The sequence below is a fragment of the Bubalus bubalis genome, chromosome 10 (genome assembly GCF_019923935.1).
Source record: "Bubalus bubalis isolate 160015118507 breed Murrah chromosome 10, NDDB_SH_1, whole genome shotgun sequence".
In the NCBI taxonomy this organism is placed as follows: domain Eukaryota; kingdom Metazoa; phylum Chordata; class Mammalia; order Artiodactyla; family Bovidae; genus Bubalus; species Bubalus bubalis.
In genome coordinates, this window is record NC_059166.1 from 10540776 (window position 1) to 10567941 (window position 27166).

General features: G+C 38.5%; 1 protein-coding gene across 8 annotated transcripts in view; it reads right to left on the bottom strand.

Annotated features, from left to right (window-relative positions):
- Positions 1 to 27166, bottom strand: part of ARID1B (AT-rich interaction domain 1B) — a 429234-nt gene that overhangs the window by 266216 nt on the left and 135852 nt on the right. For all 8 annotated transcript variants that reach the window (XM_025294982.3, XM_025294980.3, XM_025294976.3 and 5 more), the window contains exon 4: positions 11081 to 11191. In XM_025294982.3, coding sequence (XP_025150767.3) covers positions 11081 to 11191 — 111 coding nt within the window. The remainder of the gene's footprint in view (positions 1 to 11080; positions 11192 to 27166) is intronic.

Sequence of the window (27166 nt, forward strand, 5' to 3'; positions counted from 1 at the left end):
GCTCTCAATCAGGCAACCCCAAATCCCTAAATCCCTAAGGGTTTCCCCAGTAGCTCAGCTGGTGAAGAATCCGCCTGCAATGCAGGAGACTCTGGTTCAATACCTGGGTCAGGAAAATACGTTAGAGAAGGGATAGGCTACCCACTCAAGTATTCTTGGGCTTCCCTGGTGGCTCAGTTGGTAAAGAATCTGCCTGCAATGTGGGAGACCTGGGTTTGAAAGATCCCCTGGAGAAGAGAATGGCTACCCACTCCAGTATTCTAGCCTGGAGAATTCCATGGAGTATACAGTCCATGGGGTCACAAAGAGTCGGACATGACTAAGTGATTTTCACTTTCAAATCCTTAAATATGTTCAAAAGCAAATGGCTCCTAAGAATGGGAGAGAAACCACCAAGGGCATACACAGACCATTACTGACGATTATTATTAGATGGCTGCCCTTCTCTCATTTAATTTCTTCCTGAAAGCAGAGAGTTCATTTTTATCAGTGCTTTTCTTATATACTAACAAAGAAAGCCTTTAATGTAAAATCTAGAAGTTGGAACATGCTCTAACATTCACTTTTCAGACACACACATCCTGAGCAGTGACACAAACTACTCAAGATCAGAACTTTGGCTGAGACTCAGTTCTGTTTCCCATTCAGCCATTATCATTACAACAGGTTTTCAGTTCAAAATATACTATTTTATTAAAACAAAGTCATCATTCCTTCCATACAAGTCATTATAAGCTGTTCACTTTCATTTCTGTGAGAAGGGAGGCAAGTAATATAAACTGCTTCTTTCTAAGTGAATCATTTTTATAATGATCTGATAGTAAAAAATAATTACAGTTAAACATTTATATCAGTTAGTCTACTAATCTGGAGAAGGGAATGGCAACCCACTCCAATATTCTTGCCTGGAGAATTACATGGACACAGTCCACAGGGCTGCAAAAAGTCAGACACGACTGAGCGACTAACACTTTCACTTTTGGTCTAATAATCAGGTACTACTTAAAACAAGAAAACTCTAGAAAATTAGCTATCAATAAGTGAATACTAAAGACTATGTGTTCAGTTTTAGAATCAGTCTTCTCATACACACTGTATGTGGACAACATGCACAGGACACACAGCACACACATTCCAGGGCAAATGAACACTACTCTGAATACTTTAAACAGTGAATGACAGGCCGATAATGAAATAAAGAGAAAAAAACGCAAACACCACAGTCTAACACTGGATAAAATGCAGGTCATAAGGAAAGAGAAAACATCAGTACCTGGAAGCTTTTTTTTTTTTTTCAATAAAATGTATTATGAAGAAAAGTGGTTGTGAAAGCTTAGTCACTTTTTTGTGGCTTAAAGCTTTTTTCTCCCCTCTTTTATTCAAGGCTTAAACAAAGTTCAGTGGGGCATCAAACTGCCTGTTTTAAATTACAGTCTATATTTTAAAATAGAATGCATGCACGGCATGTTCCTGAAGCTAGGGGGTGGGAGTGTTATTCACGGAAAATTGAAGGCTTGTTGAGTCAATAATCTTCTTTCACACAGTAACAATTTTCAGCTAAAATTTCTTGACCCAAACAAAGGAAAACAAGACCATTCAGTTATTTTACAACAATTTTGCGAAGGCAGAGAAAAAAGATGAGAGAGACACAACTCTAAAATCTTACATTGTGAAGGAAGAATAGAAATTTTTGCTCTCAGGTAAGAACCTTCTCTATATATATTTATTTCCTTTCCTAAACCGACAGTTATTATTAAAAATAGTTACCTCCACTTCAAAAGAAAAATAAGAGCAATTAACCAGTCCACAAATGCTACTATGAGTTCCTGCTGGTTATATATCTCTTGTTACATAAAACAGATCTGTGCCTCCAGTTACAAAGTAGATCTCTGCAAATTAAAATTTACTTCCCAGCTAACTTGGCTAATATAAAGTTCAATGCATTCAAAGTCTTAACAATGGCTAAGCCTGTATAATCTGGAGGAAGCCCGCTACCCCTCTAGCGGGGTAGAACAGGAGAAGCACTAGGAAGAAAAAGGGGAGGCTTTCTAGCTCAACATGCCAAGAACTACCATTTGTACAGACAGAAACGGTAGGTTAAAATAAGAAAGGGTACTTCTGAACATCACTCATTTTTTTGTCCTCACATTAAAAAATCAAAATTAAAACTCAAAGAAGCTACACTGACAACAATCTACTTATTTAAAACTTCTTATATAAATTCTATTATGAAATACTTACTGAAAACATAATAAATACTATGAAAAAGATTCTAGTCTGTTGGGGTGAGAGGAAGAGGCAAGACAACTATAAAATAATAAGAGGATGACTAGTAAATGCCATAAGGGATAAAAAAGTTCAAAAGATTCAACAAAAATGGATTAAATCGTATTTTGAGGCCCCGTGCCCACATATGAGAATCCCTCACACACAATGCTTTTTGTGGTTTGTACAAAAGTCCAACACTGCTGCCTGCCCCCTTCTGTTCAGAGACCTTCCCTCTGGTAAGACAGGCTTATGTCCAGGTATGATTCTGTGGCTGTTTGCAGACAGACTTGAGAGTTACATGCATTCCAGCCTGCGAGGCCACAGAGAAGGCTCCATGGTCTCACACAGGGCCCCTGAAGAGCCAAAAGCTGGTCAGAACCTCCCAATCTCCCCTTTGTTACAGCAAAATATGTATGCCGACTTTTCTATTAGCCAGGAATATCTGCATTTATCATCCCTTACTTAATGAGCCTCATTTATCAACTATAGATCATAGTTATCCTTCTATTATCAAAACCAATATCCTGAAAATCAGTTATGTTTCAGCCTCTCTTCATCTCCAATTTTAGCTACTGTGTATTTTTTATGGGAATCCATTTTTTTTTTGAATTGACAGTTCCATAAAATAGGTTAAAATTCATTTCCCCCCAATTTTTAAATGGAAAGCCTCAGAATATTATGTGAAAAGGTCTGCAAGGGGATATGCTTAGTTAAAACATGCTTTTAAAAATTAGATGATTTTTTTTTTAAATAACACTTTGCCACTAAGCAAATATCTCAGCTATAAGGAATTTAGAATTATCCATGTATTTCAAAAGGACTAAAAGATCTCAATTTAGAAACACTTTGCATACAACCATTTGAGTTACTCAAACTATAGTTCTTTTAAAATACTTATTTATTCAGACTTTCCATATATTTAGCCTGCTGTAACCTGGAAGAAATCCAATCTGGTGAGGTTTTATTGAACATTCATTTACAGAACAAACATTTAAGTGGAAGACTGTTTTGAAAGAGGGAGAAACATACCTTTTCACTTCCTACAACTTCTTATCTTGCTAAAGTTCAACTGTTTCCTCTATTTTCAAAGTATCACAAAAACTGGGGGATAAACTTACAAATTATCACATCTTAAAGAAATAATCCATGTTAGAAAATAAACATCTGTAAAAGTCACTATCATTTTTTCTAAATTAGGACTTTCAAGCAAGGTCTTTTCATATTTCTCTCAAATTTAATCTGAAAAAAATTGACATCTCCATATAGCATAGATCAGAGGCTAAAATTACATTTGTAAATATGGTAAATCCTAGTTAAGAAACAGAGTGTGCTGTGCTCCACTTAACACTTCTCCAAGGTATTAAAATGTGTCTGTACCTTCAGTTTCAAAACTGTGCCAAATGGTTAACCGTGTCTATGGACACTCGTGTGGACAAGACACATCCTAAGAGAACCTCCTGCTCCCTTCACCAGGTGCCCACTTTCTACAACTCTTCCATGACACCAAGACTCAACACAGTCTAATGACACCTAGGAAACAGTGATAACCAACACCTGATGTCTTCAGCTGCACATGGGGATAATCAATGCTGAACAATGGGATAAGGGAACAACAGATTAAACTTCTCTTTTATTAACTTGGAATTTTTTAAATGTTCAGGATGATTTGAGAACAATCAACAAATGACAGTTATGCTCTTAACCTTTTAATGATAACCTTTAAATCAAGCTCAATACAAATAAAAAAAAATTTTTTTTTAAGTTCATTCAGTAGCCATACATCTAATTCTTACTTGACAGACTTTAAGTTTTACAAAAACCTGCCAACTAACAGGTTAAGATCATCTTAATAATCTGTGTTCTTAGATGGGTTGAGAACTTGATAAAATGCAAAACCCAGTTTTTAAAAAATGCTCCATTTACTAAAGCTTTTTCCAATAGTTTCTAATCATTCATAGGAACTATATTATCAAATCCACACACTTAAAATGTTCTTATTAGCATATTACTTTTCTTACATGCTTCCAAAGTGCATGACAATCCACCCCTAACCCCACATATGTCATTAAAGACTAATAAAATAAACACATACATAGAGTACTCTTTTTCGGTAAAGGCAAATGATTACATGCTCTGTTGCTAATGCCTAACCCCAAAGAATATTCCTGGTAATAACAGCTTTCTAACCATTCTCTTTCAGGCTTCCAACATCCTGTTTAACACTATTTCAAAGAACAACCAGCATTTACTACCTCCTTCCTTTCACAAAGTGGAAAAAAATGTTTTATGTAATCCTCAATACTTCCTTCTAATTGCAAACTCAATAGAAGTGTCATAAGCCCTATTCCACAGGACATTTAGAGTTTTTACTAAACTTGGAAAGCTCAAACCCTCTTCATGTCAACCTCTTTAAATGTTTCCTATTTAAGGAAGAAAAGGTCAGAACGAGGTTTTTAATGACCTGATGGGCCTTCAAAGGCCTTTGGAATATGACTGACATTAGTCTGTATCTTAGGTAAACAGAATAATGGACCTGCTATCAGAAATACAAACCGGTGGCAGGTCATGCTAAAGAAAAAACAAATTAAGTTATTTCTAAACTGAGGAATATCCACAACTCTTGAGACTCCCTGGAGGAGAGAGCACTATTTGCTTAAAACATGGAAGATAAAAATTCAAAACCTGTTTTTTAAATTTTTATATATATTTATAAATAATTCATTAGCAACATATTTTTGTATTGTATTACTGAAATTATGATTACTGTTTGTCAATTTATTTATTTTCACGATTAAAAATATATATTACTAAGAAAATAATGTTTTCAAACTGTTTTTAGATTAATACTACAAAAGTGCCCACTTTTTCTTGGAGCTTAAGGTTATCGAAGTAAACTCAAATGTCATTTTACAATAAAAGAAAATAGTTTTAAAAATAAAACCATCCTGCCAATATAGATATCACATTCATATAATCTTTTAGAATAAGTAGCATATGGAGAATATACGCTCTTTGGATGTCAGTTTGAAACCTTGGGAAAGATTCTATAAGCAATTAAAAGGAAAATTCTGAAGCTGGGGGAAGAATGTATTTAACAATTCTTACATAAATTCTATTAGAAAACACTTACTGAGTCAAACATAATAATTACGTTATGAACCTAACAGAGCAGAAGATATTCAAAACAGGTGGCAAGAATACATAGAAGAACTATACAAAAAAGATCTTCATGACCCAGATAACCACGATGGTGTGATCACTCACCTAGAGCCAGACATCCTGGAATGTGAACTCAAGTGGGCCTTAGGAAGCATCACTACAAACAAAGCTATTGGAAGTGATGGAATTCCAGCTATTTCAAATCCTAAAAGATGATGCTGTGAAAGTGCTGCAAACATGCCAGCAAATTTGGAAAACTCAGCAGTGGCCACAAGACTGGAAAAGGTCAGTTTTCATTCCAATCCCAAAGAAAGGCAACCAAAGAATGTTCAAACTACCGTACAACTGCACTCATTTCACACACTAGCAAAACAATGCTCAAAATTCTTCAAGCCAGGCTTCAACAGTACGTGAACTGACAAATTCCAGATGTTCAAGCTGGATTTATAAAAGGCAGAAGAACCAGAGATCAAGTTACCAACATCCACTGGATCACAGAAAATGCAAGAGAATTCTAGAAAAACATATATTTCTGCTTCATTGACTATGAAGCCTTTGTGTGGATCACAACAAACTGTGAAAATTCTTCAAGAGAAGGGAATGACCAGACCACTTGATCTGCCTCCTAAGAAACTTGTACGCAGGTCAAGAAGCAACAGATAGAACTGGACATGGAACAATGGCCTGGTTCCAAATTGGGAAAGGAGTGTGTCAAGGCAGTATACTGTCACCTTGCTTATTTAACTTATATGCTGAGTATATCATGCAAAATGCAGGGCTGGATGAAACACAAGCTGGAATCAAGATTGCCAGGAGAAATATCAATAACCTCAGATAGGCAGATGATACCACTCTTGTGGCAGAAAGTGAAGAGGAACTAATAGCCTCTTGATGAAAGTGAAAGAGAAAAGTGAAAAAGTTGGGTTAAAACTCAACATTCAGAAAACTAAGATCATGGCATCCAGTGCCATCACTTTATAGCAAATAGATGGGGAAACAGTGGCAACAGTTGGAGCCTTTGTTTTTTGGGGCTCCACAATGACTGCAGATGGTGAACTGCAGCCATGAAACTAAAAGACGCTTGCTCCTTGGAAGAAAAGCTATGATCAACCTAGACAGCATATTAAAAAGCAGAGACATTACTTTGCTGACAAAGGCCCACCTAGTCAAAGCCATGGTTTTTCCAGTTCAGTTCAGTTGCTCAGCCGTGTTCGACTCTTTGCAACCCCATGGACTGCAGCATACCAGGCCTCCCCATTCATCACCAACTCCCGGAGTTTACTCAAATTCATGTCCATTGTGGAGAAGGAAATGGCAACCCACTCCAGTACTCTTGCCTGGAAAATCCCTTGGACGGAGGAGCCTGGTAGGCTATAGTCCGTGGGGTCGCAAAGAGTCGTACAAGACTGAGCGACTTCACTTTCATTTTTCACTTTCATGCATTGGAGAAGGAAATGGCAACCCACTCCAGTGTTCTTGCCTGGAGAATCCCAGGGACGTGGGGAGCCTGGTGGGCTGCCGTCTATGCGGTTGCACAGAGTTGGACTATGGGGTCGCACAGAGTTGGATACGACTGAAGCAATTTAGCAACAGCAGCATGTCCATTGAGTCGGTGATGCCATCCAACCATCTCATCCTCTTCTCCTCCTGCCTTCGATCTTTCCCAGCATCAGGGTCTTTTCAAATGAATCAGTTCTTCGCATCAGGTGGCCAAAGTATTGGAGTTTCAGCTTCAACATCAGTCCTTCCAGTAGTCACATGTGGATGTGAGAGTTGGACTGTAAAGGAAGCTGAGCGCCAAAGAATTGATGCTTTTGAACTGTGGTGTTGGAGAAGACTCTTGTCGAGTCCCTTGGACTGCAATACGATCCAACCAGTCAATCCTAAAAGAAATCATCCCGAATGATTTCTTTTAGGAATGATGCTGAAGCTGAAGCCCTAATACTTTGGCCACCTGATACAATGAACTGACTCACTGGAAAAGACCCTGATCCTGGGAAAGATTGAAGGCAGGAGGAGAGGGGGATGACAGAGGATTTGATGGTTGGATGGTATCACCAACTCGATGGACATGAGTTTGAGCAAGCTCTGGGAGTTGGTGATGGACAAGGAACCCTGGCATGCTGCAGTCCACGGGGTCACAAAGAATCAGACATGACTGAGTGATTGAACTGACCTAAAAACATAACAAATACTATAAAAAAAAGATCCTCGTCTCTTAGGGATAAGAGGGTCAGGCAAGACAACTATGAAAGCAATAAGAGGATTACTAGTAAATGCCATAAGTGATGAAAAAGTTAAAAAGACTCAACAGAAATGTATTAAAATTGCATTTGGGGAGTTATCTTAAAGTGCAAATTAAGATACACTCAATGTTTACAAAATAAAAGTGTTGATAAGCTGTAACAGTTTTTTTTAGCATTCCACTGTATATTTTGCTTAATGATGGCTTCACTTCATATCAATATTAGAGGCAGAAAAGAACTATAGAATGTGCTAAAATTTTAAGTGGTAATATCCCAAGGAGACAGAATTCTTCAAGCTAATTCTTATATGTTATATACTAAGATTTCTTAATAATGGTAACATCAAGGATATGTAAGCTAATGAACTTCAACAGGAAAAAGGTTATATGATTAAGAAAGAAAGAAATCACTATAGAAATCTTATTTCGGAAGATTTGTTCTGAGCTTAGGTCTGAGTGCATTAAGTGAAAAGTAAACATTACTGGTCATGGCCCCAAGACAGCAAGACAACAAATATTAATTTACGTGTCACTGGCTTTATGCGGATGATCTAAAGAGCCTTGTCAGCCAGAAAACAAAACTGCATTAGCTACTGAAGATCACCAAGAATTTAATGACATGCAAATATAGACAAATACCAATTTAAACAATGGTGAGAGGACAGCTTGCTGAGAGAATCAAATTCTAGATCAAGCATAAGGAAATACCTTGATTTCTTATAATGGAGAGTTAACTGTATAACAAAAATACACTCAAGAAAATACCAAACATGCAGAGCTATAGGAAAACACTACAAACTCTTATCAGTCTAACTCAATTTAAGCAAAAAATTAAGAAACAATTACTTCAGAAGCTTCCTTCTTATAGTCACATATACAATGGTTATAGACTTGATTATACATTAGAATAATTTTTACCACATATTCTTAAATGAACAGGTAAGAGCCTGAATTTGACTCAAAATTACAAAACTAAAGATTAAAAATATGATGGATTGCCTTTAATCTTCAGTAAAAAGACAAAATTTTATCACTGACACTTGAAAAGGAAAAAACACAGCCTAAATCCACAAAAGATCTAATAACCAATTCAGATAAGATAACAAATATATATAGTTTCATGGTACTTATTCAATCAATTTACCCAAGTTAGGGAACTAAAATATTTAGTAAGAGTAAAAATACATGATATTAGAGCCATACAGAATAACAACAAATCTCTCCCTCAAATTGTAATTACCTTAGTTTTATATAACATATTGATGCAGCATTTACATAAATAAAAATATATTTGTAAACCCTACATAGAAAACTTTTCTACACAAACAAAGCCTGTTGAAAGAAAAGTAGAGCACTAAAATTCATTTAAATAAAGCCAATTTTTATCTTAACAGACTGAGGGCAGGTAACTGATGCTTTTATGTAGTCACCATAACACCTGAAAACTTTCATCTCTAAAAAAAGATTACTGAAATGTTATTGAGTCAATCAGCATCCTATTTATCTGTGAGTTACAAAAAAACAAAAAGAAAATACCAATCAGGGCATTTTTTTCAACAGCTTCATAAGAAGATTTATATTATGAGCAACCTTAAATCCTCTAGGGGAGGAGGCATGATAAACATTAAGGAAGAAGGTAAGCCATTATACATATACAAATAGAATAATCCAGAAGACTTAACTTGTTGAAGAATATACTAGTTCACTTCCTAAAATACTTTGAGTCTCTTCTCTAATAATTGACTTAAAAAGCAGCATCCCAAAGCAGAACTCTTCGGTTTTCTGGGACTACCACACTTCTTGCCACCCCAACCCTCCCCTAATTATGCTATAGAGTTAGCTGAACATCAACCATTCATTCCAAAGCAGAGCAATGAAAAGAAGCATAGCCTAGTAAGTGACCCAAAAGATCAAATGGATATGAAGAAAGCAGTACACTGCAAACTACTCTTAGACCTATGCAGAAAACCAGCATCAGTTTATAACAAACTTTCCAACTGGTAAACAGTACACATCACCAGCCAATGAGAAACCTATAAGGATGGGCTTATCTAAAACACTAAAAATCTGAGTGGAAAAAGTAGAATTCACTGTCCACCTTTCCATGAGTCAATTTAAATTTCCTAAAACCACAAGCCAACATCCAAATATTCAGCAAATGTTGCATTTATCGTCAGCATCCACGTGCATTTGCATGCACGCACACAGACAAACACACACGCTTCACCAAACTGTGGATTATCTGCTGAAGAGAAAAGTTTACAGCATAAAACAGAGTCCATTACCTTTTTCATTCCTTTAAAAACCAAATAACTAGACAATAAACATTTCAATGTAACTAAAAAAATGACCACAGTAAATTTTACGCACCTCCCACCATAGAAATAAAATCTGTAAAAATTATAGTTTCAAGTACATGTGCATCAGATGCAAAGATATTATATATCATGTAGCCTCTACTTACCTTCTACTCTAAGGCCATATGTAACTTAGAAATGGGTATGTCACATATAACATTCTTCACAAATGCTGGTTCTCAAATGTTTAGCAACAATATGATAAATCTTATTTAATGTAAACATATTTGAAATTCAAATTACAATCATGGCTAGTTTGAACACTATCTCTTAATATAGATTAAGCAATAACAATAATTCTTTAAGTCAACATATTTTAACAAGAAAATAAATATAAAAATTTGTTTGCACACATATATTCTTTTAATTTATAAGGAATTCATTTTAATTTAAATGAGGTTGCCTATGGGAGGAAAAAGGAAAATTAAGCACAGATGAACTATTAAAGGAAATTAACACGTAACCTGTAACTCAGCTACTACCATAGTCAACAGACCCAATACAGTGATTTGCTAATGGAAACACTTAGAAGCTATATTTTGCAATTTTAAATTAAAATACTTTCTTTTGGGTAAAAAAAGATTAAGTCATTTCTCATGACATAAAGTCTCTGAAGAAATTCAAACTACCACTAGACACTTTATCTCATCATTTATATTATTTGCCAAATGGGAATTTCCTTTCCATTTAACTCTGATATAGATACCTCTCTGTTCTGAATCACTACCAGAAAGCACCATGTTATGCAAAGCACAACTGTACAACAGTAACATCTTTCTGCCACAAAACCTATTAGCCAAATAAAGGCTTCCAACTGGATTCAGAGATACCTACAACATTGGACATGGAGAGACCTACTAATGAAATAGACTTATTCAGAACTACACAGCTCCTTTAAGAAGGAAATGCTCAAAAATTAATAAATCACAAATACATCTGAAATCTAGAAACTTGTGCCCCAAGTCTTAATACAAAGTACAATAAACAAAAGCAAATGCTAATTTTAGAAATCCGTAACTCATTGCATTTCCAAATCAATTAACTGTCTTACTGGTAAACTTGATGGTCTTTCTTGTTGTATTAAGTTCAAGTCTTCATGGTTAGGTTTTCCAGAAGCCAGAGGAGGTTGAGACCTAGTTCCATAGCCTTCCTGAGACATATCCTAAACAAACACAAATATAAAGAAATATCTCAATGAATTATAAGCTTCTTTGGTAATTAAGATGAAGCAAAGGCTTATCACAAAGTATCAACTTATGTTACTTTAAGCAGATATATAAATGTAGTTATCACTTCTGTAACACTTTCTCAGAAGCAAAAATAAAATACCCAAGAAGGCAGCGTATCATCAAGGGCAAAAACATGTATAATAAACAATTAAATATATATTATGTGACCATATAAACTAAAGACTGTATTTGAGTTTTGCAGGAAGGTGATAGTCAGTAAAAGATGGGAAAGAAAGCTAGCAATAACTAAACTCTTAGAGCAAACCAAAAGTTCATATTATTAATTTTTATTTTGGTTGAATTGCCTTTAATATTACCTTGAAACTGTTAAAATAATCAATGAAAACTTTATTATCACCTGACTTTTAAGACGTCCTCTCAATAACCCATAAAACAACAGTTAAGCTGACAGTATCCTGAGGTTTCTACAAGACCAATAAACACTCATGTATAGAATTCCATACATTCACATAGCATAGTTATCAAAGAACCATAATAAAGCATGAAACAGTAGTGGGGAAGAAAACACACTCAAAATCTACTGAAGTACAGAAACTTATTATTAACATGGCCTTTCTGGCATCCTCTTGAATACTTTTCCAGAAAGAATTCTGCATGGTTTAATAGTATGCTGAAATAATATTATACAAACCAAATATCACACCAAACTTACTGGATGTCAGCTCTCTAGTTGTTTAACTATGTACACTTAGTTACTAAACATTCTAGGCCCATTTACACCTGAAGTCAAATAGCAGGACAGAAAGTAAAATGCTTATTATAGCATTTCTTAATTGGCACTGAAAGTTGAAGAACCAGTTTCTGATAGGGAAGAAAAAAAAGAACGGAAAATATCACTTGAAAATAAAATTCTCTTCTTTTCCCTGTCAGTTTAAATACGTATTAGAATTAAAGAAACATTATATATTTACTTACCCTGTTAAATTCTCAAAATACTACTTTAGAAATTGATGGTAATGAGTTGAAACCCTATAAAAAGCTTCTGTTGCCCCACCCCTTTCTCATACAGTATACACTTGAACTTACACAGCTTCTGAAGCCAAGAAACTTTGGACCAACAGCTGGTACTAAAAGTACACAAGCTGTACAAACCAGTCTTAACTAGCAAAGTTTTGGTGCAGACTGCCTTTAAAGAGGCTCTGAGGTAAAGAGCATGCCAACAATATAGCATTTCCCAAGTAACTCCTTTTCCCTATATACACAACAGGTCAAGACATCTAGTAGTGCAGAATGCCCTACACTTTTGGAAGAGATTACACCCAATTGTCCAGGCTTTTATCTGGTAACATTTAGGTGAGGTCTCGAGCACATGCAATCGGAGAATATTTAAAACAGTAGCTCTTCAATCAGGCTGCTGGTAGACGGTAACAACTGGGCTGTGGGGGACAAAAGCCAAGGTTGAGAGACGATTACCACTCATACACACACACACTCCACTTGCTTCTGGACCCCAGATTTTTATTTGTTACATAGACTTCCAACTGCATGTCCTGCAGGTTCCTTTAGATTAAGAGCAAAGATTTCAAAACCAGGCAGGGCACAAGGCCTCCATTCAGGGACCTTCACCCTTTACAAAAACCCCAAGGCGGCACAAGACAGCCTCACAATGGGCAAACAAATGAGCAGATCCCCACCTGTGGCTGAAACACACACGTGTGCACACGATTTATGGGTAGTGGTTAGACACTCATTTTAGTAAACTGTTAATAAAGAGAAATGGGCAGGCTCACATGCCCTGTGCTAATAAGTCTTTTAAATTTCTTTTTATTTTCTCTTTGTAGCTAAATGAACTGATTTCTAAACAACGTGGAAAAGATTACTGCAACTACAGTGAACACACATTTTAAATCGGGTACTAGCCCCTCTAGAATAAGCAACGCTGAATAGACTATGAAAGCTATCAGAAAATTTCACTATGACTTTACATTTCACTTTTTAAGGCTTACAAGTTTAAAATAATTAGATTTCACAAAAGTCTCAAACACTATTCCTAACCACAAGAGGCTCTCAATTATTAAATATAGATGGAAATACAACAAAAACAAAATTTAGTGAGAATCACTGAAAATGGAACATGTTCTGCTTCAATTTATGTTTGAACATAAGGATTAATTTAATTGAGAGAACATCCAGAAAAGGTACCATGTTTTACCCTAAAACAATCATCTATATATAACTTACACTGGGACTATAAAGTCTACATTTGGCAGCTTTAATAAAGACAAAAAAGTTACATCTCTTAACAAACCTGAGCTTTTTCCTCTTCAGAGCTATATTTATTTTCTGGTAGGTACTTATTTTCATCTCAGGAAGAGTAAGTAGGAATAAGTAATTTAACAGACAACACGAAGGCAATGTCAGTATCAGAAAATAAATACATCCAGCGCTGTATTTTATAAACTAATAACAACAGAGAACAGCCTCCATGCTTAACATATCACTGCAATCTCGGTTATTCACACATTTAAACCACTGCACACAAGCTTACACGTAAGTTCACACATAGACTGTGACTGTGACAATACACAACTGTGACTGTTTAGGAGAACACCGCACTATGATAATACTAGGGCACAAAGCAGCCACACAAGACGTGTGGGCTACCCTTCCAGAGTCCTTTATCAGTGTTATTTTTCTTCATCTCACCCACAAGCTTTCCACTATTGACAGATTCTGGCTTTAACCTTCTTCATATTATAGATCAAAGGTAAAACAGAGACTCACAAACCAGCAAAGGTGTGAAAGGAGCTTGGGACAGGGGCATGTACACATGTGTTTCAAAAGTTTTCACGTTAGGTGTTACTTTTACCACGTGAAAGTGAAAGCACTCAGTCGTGTCCGACTCTTTGCGACCCCGTGGACTGTAGTCCCCCAGGCTCCTCCATCCATGGGATTCTCCAGGCAAGAATACTGGAGTGGGTTGCCATGTCTAAACATTAATTATCTTGTATCACAACAAATGGTGGAAAATTCTTAAACGAGATGGGGATACCAAAGCACTTGATCTGCCTCCTGTGAAACCTATATGTAGGTCAAGGAGCAACAGTTAGAACTGGACATGGAACAACAGACAGGTTCCAAATTGGGAAAGGAGTGTGTCAAGGCTGTTTATTGTCACCGTGTTTATTTAACTTATATGCAGAGTACATCATGCAAAATGCAGTGCTGGATGAATAACAAGCTGGAATCAAGACTGCCAGGAGAAATATCAATAACCTCAGATATGCAGATGACACCACTCTTACAGCAGAAAGCGAAGAGGAACTAGGGAGCCTCTTGATGAAAGTGAAAGAAGAGAGTGAAAAAGTTGGGTTAAAACTCAACATTCAGAAAACTAAGATCTTGGCATCCAGTCCCATCACTTCACGGCAAACAGATGGAGAAACAATGCTCCAAAATGACTGCAGATGGTGACTGCAGCCAGGAAAGTAAAAGATGCGTGCTCCTTGGAAGAAAAGCTATGGCCAACCTAGACAGCATATTAAAAAGCAGACATTAATCTGCTGACAAAGGTCCATCTAGTCAAAGCCATGATTTTTCCAGTAGTCATGTATGAATGTAAGAGTTAGACAGTAAAAAAAGCTGAGCACCAAGAACTAATGCTTTTGAACTGTGGTGTTGAAGAAGACTCTTGGATGGTCCCTTGGACTGCAAGGAGTGCAAACCAATCAATCCTAAAGGAAATCAGTCCTGAATATTCATTGAAAGGACTGATACTGAAGCTGAAGCTCCAATACTTTGGCCACCTGATAGGAAGAGCTGACTGACTGAAAAGACCCTGATGCTGGGAAAGACTGAAGGCAGGAGGAGAAGGGGACAACAGAGGATGAGATGGTTGGATGGCATCACAGACTCAATGGACATGAGTTTGAGCAAGCTCTGAAGATGGTGAAGGACAGGGAAGTGCATGCTTCCTGGTGTGGCAAAAAGTCGGAAATGACTGAGCGACTGAACAACGACAAAACATTTAGTAAACATCTTGTAGGGACTACTCCCCTTGCCGGGTGCCTAACATCTCACAGTGTGAAGCGTGACCAGGAAGGAAACAGCAGTTATACTGTGTTATTGTGAGGAGGGATGAGACCAAAACTGTCACCTAGCTCTGGTATAATGGCCAAGAGTAGGAGTACTTCTGTTTCCTTCTATAATGAAACTAATTAAGTACCGATGGCAATACGAGACTATGAAGAGAATGTGGAATAAAATGTCAAGGACACTTTAAAAAATTCAAAACAGAAAAATATTCCCATGGCATGTATGACCTCAAAAGATACAAAGATACAAAGAAAAGAAAGTTGTCCTCCTACTTTCCAGGAGTCCCTCGAAAAAGTTCCTGTTAACAGGCTGTAATTTATTGTTCCAAATTGTTCAAGGCACAACCAAGTATGAAGTGAATTTAAAACCCTTTATCTTTCAAAACAACTGAGCGGATTTGTTCCGTAAAGTCTGCGCTGTGGTCCCATAACAATAGATGTAATATATCTCCTTCTATATCTGCACCTAAATATCTATTCTTTTTCTTTTGCTACACAGTATCATATTAATTCTGTGATTTATTTAACCAGTCCCCTATTGATGGACATTTAGGCTGTCCCCAGTCTTTCTCTACTTATTACAGCATTATAATAAACATCCTTGTGCATACAACTTCAGGTGAAATACTTCTGTGGCATCAATCTCCATCAGTTTCCCTGGAGGCTCAGTGGTAAAGAATCCACCTGCCAATGCAGAAAATTCAGGAGACGCTGATTTAATCCCTGAGTCAGGAAGATTCCCTGCAGGCAGATATGACAAGCCACTCCAGTATTCCTGCTTGGGAAACCCCATGGACAAAGGAGCCTGGCAGACTGCAGTCTACTGGGTCACAAGAGAGATGGACATGACTTAGCCACTAAACAACCACCACCTAAGTCTCCACAAGGGGGATATCTGTCAAAAGGCTGGCACATTTAAAATTTTGATGGAGGCTAGCAAAGTGCTTTCAGCAAAAGAAGTGTCAAATTAGAGTCACAGTCCATCATTTTACTATACACGTTTACCTTAGTATCACAATATGCCTAACCTCAGTACAGAAAGCAGCAAACACACCAGGAGAGAAGTGGGAGGACTGGTCATCGGCATTCATTTGCTTGGTTGTGTTCCATTCTTTGTGAACCAATGAACTGTAGCACTCCAGGCTTTTCTGTCCTTAACCATCTCCCAAAGCTTGCTCAAACCATGTCCATTGAGTCGGTGATGCCATCCAACCATCTCATCCTCTGGCATCCCCTTTTCCTCCTGCTCTGAATCTTTCCCAGCATCAGGGTCTTTTCTAGTGAGTCAGCTCATTGCATCAGGTGGCCAAAAGTACTGGAGCTTGTTTCAACATCAGTCCTTCCAATGAATATTCAGGGTCGATTTCCTTGCAATCCAAGGGACTCTCAAGAGTCTTCTCTAACACCATAGTTCGAAACATCAGTTCTTCAGCCCTCAGCCTTCTTTATGGTCCAAATCTCACATCCGTAAACTACTACTACAAAAACCATAGCTTTGACTATACAGACCATCATTGGCAAGGTGATGTGTCTGATTTTTAATATGCTGTCCAGGTTGGTCATAGTTTTTATTTCAAGGAGCAAGTGTCTTTTAATATCATGACTGCAGTCATCATGGGCTTTCCAGGTGGCACTAGTGTTTAAGGAACCTGCCTGCCAATGCAGGAGACCTAAGAGACACGGGTTTGATCCCCGGGTATAGAAGATTCCCCGGAGGAGGGGCATGGCAACCCACTCCAATATTCTTGCCTGGAGAATCCCATGGACAAAAGACCTTGGTGGGTGACAGTTAAGAGGGCCACAAAGAGTCGGACACCACTGAAGTGACTCGGCACACACGCACGCAGTCACTGTCCAGAGTAATTTTAGAGCTGAGGAAGATAAAACCTATTACTGCTTCCACTTTTTCTCCCTGTATTTGCCAGGAAGTTATGGGACTTGATGCCATGATCTTAAGTTTTCTGAATGTTGAGTTTTAAGCCAGCTTTTTCACTCTTCACTGTCTCCCTCATCAAGAGGCCCTTTAGCTTCTCTTCACCTTCTGCCATAAGAGTGGTATCACCTGCAAATCTGAGGTTGTTGACATTTCTCCTGGCAATCTTGATCCCACCTTGTGATTGATCCAGCCCAGCATTTCCATGATACACTCTGCACAGAAGTTAAATATGCAGGGTGACAATACACAGCCTTGTAGTACTCCTTTCCCAGTTTTGAACCATCCATTGTTCGATGGCCAGTTCTAACAACTGCTTCTTGACCTGCATACAGGTTTCTCAGGAGACAGGTAAGGTGATCTGGTATTCCCAGCTCTTAAAGAATTTTCTAGTTTGTTGTGATAAACACAGTCAAAGGCTTTAGAGTAGTCAATGAAGTATAAGTAGATATTTTTCTTGAATTCTCTTGCTTTCTCTATGATCCAACAAATGTTGGCAATTTGATCTCTGGTTCCTCTGCCTTTTCTAAATTCAGCTTGAACATCTGGAAGTTCTCGGTTCATGTCCTGCTGAAGCTGAGTTTGAAGCGTTTTTAGCATTACCATGCTAGCATGTGAAATGAGCACAGTCATACGCTAGTTAGAACATTCTTTGGCATTGCCCTTCTTTGGGACTGGAATGAGAACTGACCTTTTCTAGTCCTATGGCCACTACTGAGTTTTCCAAATTTGCTGACATATTGAATGCAGCACTTTCACAGCATCATCTTTTAGGATTTTAAATAACTCAGCTGGAACTCCATCACCTCTACTAGCTTTGTTTATAGTGTTGCTTCCAAAGGCCCACTTGACTTCACCCTCCAGGATGTCTGGCTCCAGATAAGTGACCACACCATGATGGTAATCTGGGTCTTTAACATAGTCCTTCTGTGTATTCTTGCCATCTCTTCTTAATTTCTTTTGCTTCTGTTAGGTCCTTACAGTTTCTGTCCTTTATCATGCCCATCTTTGTACAAAATGTTCCCTTGGTATCTCCAATTTTGTTGCAGATATCTCTAGTCTTTCCAATTCTATCTTTTCCTCTATTTCTCTGCATTGTTCACTTAAGAAGGCCTTCTTATATCTCCTTACTATTCTCTGGAATTTTGCATTCAGTTGGATATATCTTTCCCTTTCTCCCTTGCAGGTACATAAATTTAAAATATCCTTTCCAAAAAGAAAGCAACTGTAAACCTATAAAGTATCCACTTCAAGAATGGTGCAATCAATCACCCCCTTGCCTCCTCAGGAACACCCTAACGGAAAGATTAATAACTAGGACAGATGACATTTCAGGCAGGGCTCTATGATAGGTACTGTGCCCAGTCCACCTTTACAATAACCCAGGAGAGAGGCCCTATTAACAATCATCTTGTTTTTCACCACGAGGAAACAAAACCTTAAGCAATTTGTACAGCTAGTGTCTGAGCACACTGCTAGTATCTCAATGTGATGGATTAATCTTCCTTTCTCCCCTAATTGCACTCTACAAACAACTGGAAGCTTCAAGTACTATCCTAAGAATTGGATGTAATCTTAACTTTTTAAAGATATTATCCTAGGCTTCCACTTATTCTCCTACATTACCTTTTCAAAAAGTATTAATCTTAAGCATTTTATATGTGGAACACTTCCTAAATATTAAATTATAATATTATGAAAAGAAATGTTAACATTTCAAACTCCCTACAAATCTGAATACAAAGCCATTCAACGTATGACTCATTATCATCAAGTAGTTGTTTAAGGTCCACAGGATGATGGAAAGCAAGGTAAAAGACCCATTTGCCTCCTCAGGTTATGTTTAACGGTCTTCTGCTGGTTCCTCTCTTTCACCCAAAGACTCCATGTTGACCCTTGGATGGTGATGATTCTTGAATTTCTACTTCAAGTCCCCTGTATTTTTACTGTATTTTGAAGGAGTCCCTTGTGCTCACATCAAGGGACATCATCACTCTCCTAACTGTCCTCCTCAACTCTGACCCCCTTCCTTCAGGTTATCACCTGGTCAAGGGTGTTCCCATCCACATGGGATTTCTCAGAGCCATCCCACATTCCTTACCACCTTCATGACTGAAGCACCTGTGCCACATGAGCAACCCTAAAGTCACTGTCAGCTCCATCCCCTTCATCCTCCCTCCAGCTGCCAGGCCCTTTGCACGACATTCACTACACCACGAGAGCCAGCTTGCAAAAATGCAAACGACCACGGTGTGCTGATGCATGGAGAGGCCTCCTCTATGATGCCTACAGAATGAGGCCTACAGTCCTTAGTCTGGTAGAGAAAAGCCTGTCAGCCTCCAGCTGCCCCCACAGTGTCATCTCCGCCTTCCCTGGGGCCCACAGCCAGTCCTCAGCTTCACCCACTGGCTTGCTCAGAGGCTCCCATGGGGCCACCTGTCTACACATGCAACACTCTTGGTCCGGGTGGATGCTCTTCCAGCTGTGTCTGCAAAGCATCGTTGTCTTCAAGATCCTGCCAGAACTTAATTCTTCCATTCCCCCAAACAACTACCTCATACCAACTTCTTATGTACTCTTAAAATACAGCATTTTAAAATGAGTTATCTGTTTGTATATCTCCTGATCTGGACTCTTACTTCCTCTTGGGTTCCCAGCACTGACCACTGACAGGCACTCAAAAGCCTGGTGAATTACTGACTGAATGCCTTCTAAGAGCTTACATTTAGAATCAGACACAGCAATACAAAAATGAATGTATGAGGACAAACATAAAACTGAACAAAACTTGGGCTCATATCCAAGAATATCTATCATGTTAACAGCTACACTGCCTGGTAGCATGTGCTATATAAAACACATTTTGCTATTTGTTACTGGCAGTCTTCAGGCAAAAAGATGACTACAAAAAAATGTAGTAAAAATACTGGAAATTAAGAGGGATGGAGGGAAAAGACTATCATGAGTATCAGTGGTGCCATCAAAAATGGGAAAAATCAAGACATCCTTTACCTCCAGCAATGAACAAAACAGCAATGAAATATTTTTGCAGGAAATTAAAAAAATTTGATAATGAACTCACTAAGGGGTTTCCAGGTGGCACAGTAGTAAAGAAACTGCTTGCCAATGCAGGAGGCACAAGAGACATGGGTTCGATCCCTGGGTTGGGAAGATCCCCTAGACAAGGAAACGGCAACCAGCTCCAGTATTCTTGCTTTGAAAGTTCCATGAACAGAGGAGCCTGGTAGGCTTACAGTCCATGGGGTCACAAAGAGTTGGGCACACTGAGTGTCTGAGTGTGCACACAGGTGCTTGATAAAGCCCTGTATTTCTATCGATTTAAGGAAATTAAAAAGGACCAAAAGATACATTAAACAGTAGCTAATCAATCAGCAAATCTCAAACTGTAGGAACTTCTACTAGAAAATAGACCTAGTTTCTTCAACAAATAAATTATAACAGTAAAAAGGAAAGGAGAGAGGGAAAGAGAAAAGGAGAGATTGAGAGGAAAACAACAGATATGAAAAGGTATTAAAATAAAGATTTTATTTCAATCTTGATTCAAACTACCCCATAATGTAAATAAAACAAAAACATTTAATCTATTTATGTTCAGTTCAGTTGCTCAGTCGTGTTTGACTCTTTGCGACCTCATGGACTGCAGCACACCAGGCCTCCCTGTCCATCACTAACTCCCAGAGCTTGCTCAAACTCATGTCCATTGAGTCAGTGACGCCATCCAGCCATCTCATCCTCTGTCATCCCCTTCTCCTCCTGCCTTCAATCTTTCCCAGCATCACGGTCTTTTTCAATGAGTCAGTTCTTCGAATCCAGTTGCCAAAGTATTGGAGCTTCAGCTACAGCATCAGTCCTTCCAATGAACATTCAGGACTGATTTCCTTTAGGATGGACTGGTTTGACCTCCTTGCCGTCCAAGGGACTCTCAAGAGTCTTCTCCAGCACCACAGTGCAAAAGCATCAATTCTTCGGTGCTCAGCTTTCTTTATGGTTCAACTCTCACATCCACACGTGACTAGTGGAAAAACCATAGATTTGACTATTTATGAAACTACTGGAAATTTGAGTATTGGATAATTGGTATGAAAAAATATTTTTTAAATGTAATAACTGTATTATGTTTGTTTCTCTTTTTTTAGATAAAACTATATGCTGAAATATTGACAGATTAACTGATACAATATCTGGGATTTACTTCAAAATAATATTGAGGGCAGGGGTTTGGGGGTAAAGGAAGAAAAAGTTTACATACAACAAAACTAGCCATGCTGCTGCTACTGCTAAGTCGCTTCAGTCGTGTCCGACTCTGTGCAACCCCAGAGACGGCAGCCCACCAGGCTCCCCCGTCCCTGGGATTCTCCAGGCAAGAACACTGGAGTGGGTTGCCATGTCCTTCTCCAATGCATGAAAGTGAAAAGGGAAAGTGAAGTCGCTCAACCTGTCCGACTCCTAGCGACCTCATGGACTGCAGCCTACCAGGCTCCTCCGTCCATGGAATTCTCCAGGCAAGAGTACTGGAGTGGGGTCCCACCGCCTTCTCAGAAACTAGCCATATAATTATTGAAATGTGAGTGACGGGTTCATGGGGACCATTATACTTTCATCTACTTCTGTTCATTGTTTGAAAATGTCCATTGAAAGAAAAATGGAGATAATGGTACAAAAGACAAATTCAGGAGTCCAGCATTGGGGTGAGACTGTGGTGCTGATACTGGATTTCACCTGAAAAACTTAGTCTTTCTGACTATAACTTCTGAATTGGTCCCTTGCCTTCAGCCCTCAGCCTCCAAAAAAGCCCATTATGCACTGAGCATTTAATCTTTCAGTTTCTTTATTTTTTAAGTTTTTATTATTAAACAATATTGTAATAGTTTCAGTGAACAGGGAAGGGGCTCAGCCATACATATACATGTATCCATTCTCTCCCAAACTTCCCTCCCATCCAAGCTGCCATATAATATTGAGCAGAGTTCCACGTGCTATATAGGAGGTCCTTGCTGGTAATCCATTTTAAATATAGCACTGTGTACATGTCCATCCCAAACTCCCTAACTATCCCTTCCATCCCTTCCACACCTCCGTCCTTCCCCAGGACAACCACAGTTTTTTCTCTGAGAGTCTGTTTCCGTATTTTAAGTTAAGTTCATTTGTACCATTTCTTTTTAGACTACACAATATAAGTGATGTCACTGGATATTTCTCCTTCTCTGACACCCTTGTTTCTTAACCCATTTTATCTGTAATATATTTGCTGCACTATTTAATCCTAACACTTAACTGTCTTAAAAAAAAAAAAAAAAAACAACTCTCCATAATCTTAACCAAGTTAACCTTGCCAGTTTCATCTTCCCCCAGTTTTACCTCCCCAGGTAAAACCCTCCTTACTTCTGACTTAGTGACCTTTCTGGACCTCACCTACTGATCAAGCTGTCCTCCTTGCCTAAGTCTAATGCTCTCCACTAACTCTGGCCCACCCTCTTAAAGGCCCAGTTTCCAATTTCACTGACTCCAAGATGCCTTTTCCAGCCACAAATCTCGCCAAAGACCATGAGCACTTGAGTTAAACCCACCCAAGCTCAAATTTCAATCTAGACTCCTCACTAGCTGTGCAACCTGAAAAAACTCCTGAGTTCAGTTTCCTACTCTGGAAACTGGACTGGACTGAGTGAAGCTGAGGAGGCTCAGGGAAGAGTACACAGGGTACATACAGCTTGTATAGTTTAGGCACACAATACTTCAGGAATAGGAACTGAATGGTTTTGTGTTTTTTTTTAACATACCATGACTGGTTGGTTATGTTTTAGAATAATGATAAGTGACTTTAATTCTAAGTCCATATCAATATTTTCCCCTGCATCTTCCTTTATCCTTGCTCCAAAAATCTTTTATATTAGATTTAAAAAATCATAGGTCCAAAGTTCAAAGGGTTTTTCACTGCTACTGATTTCATAGGCTTATAAGACTCTAAGCTTATATTAAAACCTTATTATCTGTAATATACTATATTTACTAATGAGTCCAAAGGCTAGATTCAGAATATCATTTATTTTCTATTAATTTAAATGAATAATTATTTCATTTTAAAAACTTTTTTAAAAGGAACAGGCTTGTCCAAACTGCTTTATAATATTTTCTTTCTGACGAGTCTCATTCAGTTCAGTTCAGTCGCTCAGTCCTGTCTGACTCTTTGCGACCTCATGGACTGCAGCACACCAGGCCTCCCTGTCCATCTCCAATGCCCACAGTTTACTCAAAATGTCCATCGAGTTAGTGATGCCATCCAACCATCTCCTCCTCTGTTGTCCCCTTCTCCTCCTACCTTCAATCTTTCCCAGCATCAGGATCTTTTCAAATAAGTCAGTTCTTCGTATCAGGTGGCCAAATTATTGGAGTTTCAGCCTCAGCATCAGTCCTTCCAGTGAATATTCAGGACTGATTTCCTTAGGATTGACTGGTTTGATCTCTTTGCAGTCCAAGGGAACCTCAAGAGTCTCCTCCAACACCATAGTTCAAAAGCATCAATTTTTCAGCACTCAGCTTTCTTTATAGTCCAACTCTCACATCCATACACGACTACTAGAAAAACCATAGCCTTGACAAGACAGACCTTTGTTGGCAAAGTAATATCTCTGCTTTCTAACATGCTGGTATTATGCTAAAGCAAACATGCTCTCTAGGTCATAACTTTTCTAGGTCATAACTTGGTCATAACTTTTCTCCCAAGGAGTACACATCTTTTAATTTCATGGCTGCAGTCACCATCTGCAGTGATTTTGAAACTCGAGAAAATAAAGTCTGTCACTGTTTCCACTGTTTCCCCATCTATTTGCCATGAAGTGATGGGACCAGATGCCATGATCTTCATTTTCTGAATGTTGAGCTTTAAGCCAACTTTTTAACTCTCCTCTTTCACTTTCATCAAGAGGCTCTTTAGTTCTTCTTCGCTTTCTGTCCTAAGCGTGGTGTCATCTGCATATCTGAGGTTACCTTGATTCAGGCTTGTGCTTCATCCAGCCCAGTGTTTCTCATGATGTACTCTACACAGAAGTTAAATAAACAGGTTGACAATATACAGCCTTGACGTACTCCTTTCCCTATTTGGAACCAGGCCATTGTTCCATGTCCAGTTCTAACTGTTGATTCATGACCTGCATACAGATTTCTCAAGAGGCAGGTCAGGTGGTCTGGTATTCCCATGTCTTTAAGAATTTTCCACAGTTTGTCGTGATCCACACCATCAAAGGCTTTGGTATATTCAATAAAGCAGAAATAGATGTTTTTCTGGAATTCTCTTGCTTTTCCCATGATCCAGCAGATGTCGGCAATTTGATCTCTGGTTCCTCTGCCTTTTCTAAACCCAGCTTGAACATCTGGAAGTTCACAGTTCACATAATGTTGAAGCCTGGCTTGGAGAATTTTGAGCATTACTTTACTAGCGTGTGAGATGAGTGCAACTGTGTGGTAGTTTGAGCATTCTTTGGCACTGCCTTTCTTTGGGATTGGAATGAAAACTGACCTTTTCCAGTCCTGTGGCCACTGCTGAGTTTTCCAAATTTGCTGGCATATTGAGTGCAGCACTTTCACAGCATCATCTTTTAGGATTTGAAACAGCTCAACTGGAATTCCATTGCCTTCACTAGCTTTGTTCATAGTGATGCTTTCTAAGGCCCACTTGAGTTCACATTCCAGGATATCTGGCTCTAGGTGAGGGATCACCCCATCATGATTATCTGCATCATGAAGATCTTTTTTGCACAGTTCTTCTGTGTATTGTTGCCACCTCTTCTTAGTATCTTCTGCTTCTGTTAGGTCCATACCTTTTCTGTCCTTTATTGTCCTATATTCTTTGCATGAAATGTTCCCTTGGTATCTCTAGTTTTCTAGAAGAGATCTCTAGTCTTTCCCATTCAATTGTTTTCCTCTATTTCTTTGCACTGATCACTTTCTTACCTCTCCTTGCTATTCTCTGGAAATCCGCATTCAAATGGGTGTATCTTTCCTTTTCTCCTTTGCTTTTCGCTTCTCTTCTTTTCTCAGATATTTGTAAGGCCTCCTCAGACAACCATTTTGCTTTTTTGCATTTCTTTTTCTTGGGGATGGCCTTATCTCTGTCTCCTGTACAATGTCACAAACCTCCGTCCATAGTTCTTCAGGCACTCTATCAGATCTAATCCCCTGAATCTATTTCTCACTTCCACTATATAATTGTAAGGGATTTGATTTATAGATAATAGATCCTCATTACAATTGTGCCCTGCCATCAACAAGAACGTTACTACAACACAGGACCTACCAGTGCTCCTGAGGCATCAGCTGCCCCTACGCCTGCAGTGAAGAGGACCCTGAGAGGACTGGAGATTAGAGAGAGGCCCGCCAGCGAGAGCAGCTGCCTCCCCTACGTTAATCAAGTTAGGACCCTGGAGACCACTACTCTGGCATTCAACTTAAGAAAATCCTTTCTTGTATTCTTTTTTTTGCAAGAACTTCTTCCTAAACTAACAAGGGGTCAAGAGGGAAAAGGGAAGCCACATGGTTGCCTAAATTTCACCTCTCCTAAAATACTGAAGAGAAATATGAAGATACTCAAGAGCTAAGGACTAAAGTAACTAAGATTTTTATTAGATTGATTTACTTTCTTAAACTCACAAAGCAAATGAGCCACAGTAAATATTTGGGTGTGCTTTTTATAGAGAATAACAGTATATGTAATAATAATAATACTAATACACACAGCAAAAAGAAAACCCAGCTTTATAACTTACCATTTGAAGAATCCCCTTATCCATAAAACCAAGATATAGGAACTGTCTCCAAAAGTCATACTAATGATTAAAGGAGAGACTAACTTTAAGCATCAGCACTGTGCTTATCACATTTAAATGTTCAATAAATGTCAGCTATTGTTATTTACATTATCTAATACCACATTTAAGAATAAGAATAAAAATTTTCACTGAACCCACTGGGAGTTTATCCGGTGGTGACCATGGTGGTGACCATGGTCCGCTGATAGCAGCAGCTAGTGATTATGTAACATTTACTATTCACCAGGCACTCTTCAGAGTGCTTTACTCACTCAGTAAACGCTTACGGTCTTGACATCAACTCCACGAAGTACTTTTCTCAGATGAAGAAACTGAGGCACAGAGGTTGAGTGACTCATGCAAGGTCCAAACTATAGAGTCAGAAACTCTGAGTATAGAGTTCAACATCTGTGTTTTAACAAGCCTTCTGGGAGATTCTAATGCTCACTAAAATATGAAAAACCCTGGGTTAACAAATGCAAAAGCCCATATCAGTGATTTTAAACGCTTGAATACCAGCCTATCTCTGGAACAAAATGTATTTCTACTGTAAACAACAATAATGATGGCAGTAAACCCTTCAGATTAAAATAGAATCAGGATCAAAACCAAGCCTCAACACATTCAGGCATCACTTGCTATATGACCTGAGGGTTATTATTAACATGATATATGAGGTAATATCCAACCACCATGCTAGAGTAAAAGACACTGGAAAGCACTGGTTAGAGCTTCTGCTCTCCAATGGCTCTCAAAGTTGGGAATGCATCAGAATTGCCTGTCAGAGGTAAATGCAGACTCCCAGGTTCCCTCCTCATCACCCTCCACATCCCAGAACCGTTTTGATGTAAGAGAACTTACTTGAGTCTAGGGCCATACCACCCTGAACGCACCTGATAGTGTCTGATCTCGGAAGCTCAGCAGGGCCAGGCCCAGTTAGTACTTGGATGGGAGAACTTACTTGAGCAGACACTCCGGGTGATTCTGACGCAGATAATCCTTTTTTTTTTTTCCCCACTTTTTAGAAAACCACAGCTGTATAGTTATCCAACGGATCCCCTTTACTTCAACCTCCATCCTTTCTTCACCTCCCCAAGG